Source organism: Lactuca virosa, chromosome 3, assembly GCF_052849685.1.
Source record: "Lactuca virosa cultivar CGN04683 chromosome 3, Lactuca_virosa_CGN04683_v6, whole genome shotgun sequence".
Classification (NCBI taxonomy): domain Eukaryota; kingdom Viridiplantae; phylum Streptophyta; class Magnoliopsida; order Asterales; family Asteraceae; genus Lactuca; species Lactuca virosa.
Genome location: NC_136428.1, coordinates 432,988,782 through 432,991,694, shown reverse-complemented (window position 1 = coordinate 432,991,694; position 2,913 = coordinate 432,988,782). Strand labels below are relative to the sequence as shown.

Sequence of the window (2,913 nt, the reverse complement as noted above, 5' to 3'; positions counted from 1 at the left end):
CTATATTACAAATTCAATTAGGTACACTTGCCTAAGTCGTGTAGTAAATTCTAGCATCGGTAATTTCAACCTTATAAATTTAAGATTAGATAAATTTCACATCAAGTTTTTGGCGCCGTTGCCGGGGAAACGATTTTATTTGGTTTAGTCTTATTGTTTGTTAGTTAACGTAAAAAAAAAAAAAATTTTAAAAATTTTTTTAAAATTTTTTTTAAAAAAATATATATATATTAAAAACAAAATTAATAAAAAAAAAAGACGAAATTGATTTAAAATATTAAGTTTACTTATTAAAAATTAAAAAAAAAAGTTTTTTTTTTGTTTAAAAAAAAAATTTTATTTTTTTTCTTTTAATTTAGTATTGCATGAATTTCTTTAGTTGTAAGTTAATTATAGGTTGTTAAATTTCCTTAGTTAATTATAGATTGTTAAATTTACTTATTAAAAAAAAAATAAAAAAAAATAAAAAAATAAAAAAATAAAAAAATGGTATCAGAGCCATGTTTATATTGCATGAATAACCTTATTTAATTCGCGTGTAATACGAGTAATTCTACTTACCAGAACGGTGTTTGGAATTGGTACGTTGGCTTTGGTTGTTGGATCCAGAAAAGTTATATTTATAATATACACCGAAATGATCCTGCCTCCCGGCTGCCTCTCTCTGTCTGTTCTCTATTTGATAGTCAAAGTATTATACAAAAATTAAATAAATAATTTATGCAGTATAATCAATTCACTTTAAGATAGAATTTCCCTAATATATGACCCGAAGTTCAAATTTCACTTTCTTTCCACCTTTAGAAGAGCCCGAACGCACGTTTCATCAACGAATCCGAGAAAACCAAACAATGACCGATCTAGCCCTCCTTTCATTAGAGGAATATGCAAGTCGTACTAGAGACGGAGATGATCATGGAGTTATTCGTCCCGCGATACCAGCCCTGACAAATTTCGAATTGAAAGGACAAATTCTTCACCTTCTACGAGAAACTCCTTTTGCCGGAAAAGAAGATGAAGATGCGAACCAACATGTCGAAGCTGTACTCGAAATAGCTGACTACTTCAACATTGTTGGAGTAAGCAAAGATGCAGTCATGCTTAGAGTGTTTCCAATAACACTACAAGGAGCTGCAAAACGTTGGATAAAATCTGAACCTACGATTACCACATGGGAGGGTTTAAGAACAAAATTTACAAAACAATTTAGCCCACCATGCAAAATTGCTAGGATGAAAATGAAAATTCAAAATTTTCAGCAGCTTGAAGATGAGACACTGTATGATGCTTGAGACCGTTATAAAGAAATGCTGCAAAATTATCCGCAACATGATCTTAATCCACATCAGGTCGTGCAGACTTTCTATAACGGGATCGATGTTTGTACCCGTCAGTTAGTTGACTCTCAAGGACCCATTCCTAAGAAAAATCCAGCTGACGGGAAAGCAATAATCGAGGAACTCGCCCAACACTCACATCAGTGACATTCTTCACGAGATTCATCTTTCCGAAAAAGATCAACATGAGAGAGCTCAGATGGCTTGGCAGCATTAAATGCGAAATTGGATGCATTAGGAAGAGACATGAAAAAGGTCAATCAGACAATTCATGATATCCAAGTCGGCTGTGACAACTGCAGTGGACCACATCTCGAAAGAGATTGTCCATTAGATCATGATGGAAATCAAAAGGTTGATGTATGCTACTCATCTGGAGATAGATACGATGAAAGGAAGCCTCGGAACAACTGGAAACCATTCGATGAATACAAGAAGGAAATGGAGATGCAAGGGAAATGGAGACAAAGCGGTCAAGGTTTCTACCAAAAAGACCCACCATTGGAGCAAATTGTGCAAGAAAAGAAACCAAGTTTCGAAGAAATGATGGCCAGATTTGCAGAAGCATCTGATAAAAGACATCGAGATACAGAAGAGTTGGTGAAGAGAATCGGATCAACAACTGAAACTGCTCTAAGAAATCAGCAAGCTTCGATTTTGAACATCGAAAACCAAGTCGGGCAAATTTCGAGAGTACTACAAGAGCGATTTCCTGGAACATTACCGAGTAACACTGAGACAAATCCGACTGCTCATGTCAAAGCAATAACAACTCGAACTGGAAAAATTCTTGAGCCGTTAGTTCCAGTTCATACTAACGAACCTTCTACTATTCCACAATCCCAAGAGAAGGAAAAAGAACCAATTCCGGTTGAGACAACTCCATCCACTCCAGTTGTCAAACCATATAGGCCACCAATTCCTTTCCCTCAACGCTTGAGGAAGGAAAAAGAGGAGGAGGACTATCGCAAATTCATCGATCACATCAAATCCTTGCATATCAACATCCCATTCATTGAAGCTATGGCTCAAATGCCCAAATATGCAAAATTTCTGAAAGATTTGCTTGTTAACCGAAAGAAAAGAGAGGAAGCTTCAAGTGTAGTATTAAACGAACAATGTTCAGCAGCCATGTTGAACAAACTTCCTCAGAAAATGAGAGATCCAGGAAGTTTGACTTTACCGTGCCAATTTGGTAATTTGGGTCTCAGCCATGCTCTGGCTGATTCAGGAGCAAGTATAAATCTTATGCCATATTCTTTTTACAAGAAACTTGATTTACCTGAACCAAAACCAATTTGAATGGCAATCCATCTGGCAAACAAATCAGTGACGTATCCAAAAGGGATAGTGGAGGACTTACTGGTGAAAGTTGACAAGTTCGTATTTCCTGCAGATTTTGTAGTGCTTGATATGGAAGAAGACAATGAAGTTCCTATTATTTTGGGAAGACCATTCTTAAGCACTGCAAGAGCATTAGTTGACATTCATGGATTAAAGTTGACACTAAGAGTCAGAACTGATGCTATCACCTTCGGTCTTGATAGAGCAATGAAGCACTCCAAGGTGAGTGATG

General features: G+C 36.0%; 1 protein-coding gene across 1 annotated transcript; it reads left to right on the top strand.

The window, feature by feature from the left end:
- Window positions 1-851: 851 nt before the first annotated feature.
- On the top strand, window positions 852-1,292 carry LOC145165082 (uncharacterized). The gene has a single exon (XM_079083711.1). It carries the CDS (start codon window positions 852-854, stop codon window positions 1,290-1,292), a length of 441 nt encoding a protein of 146 aa, XP_078939837.1.
- The last annotated feature ends 1,621 nt before the right edge of the window (window positions 1,293-2,913 follow it).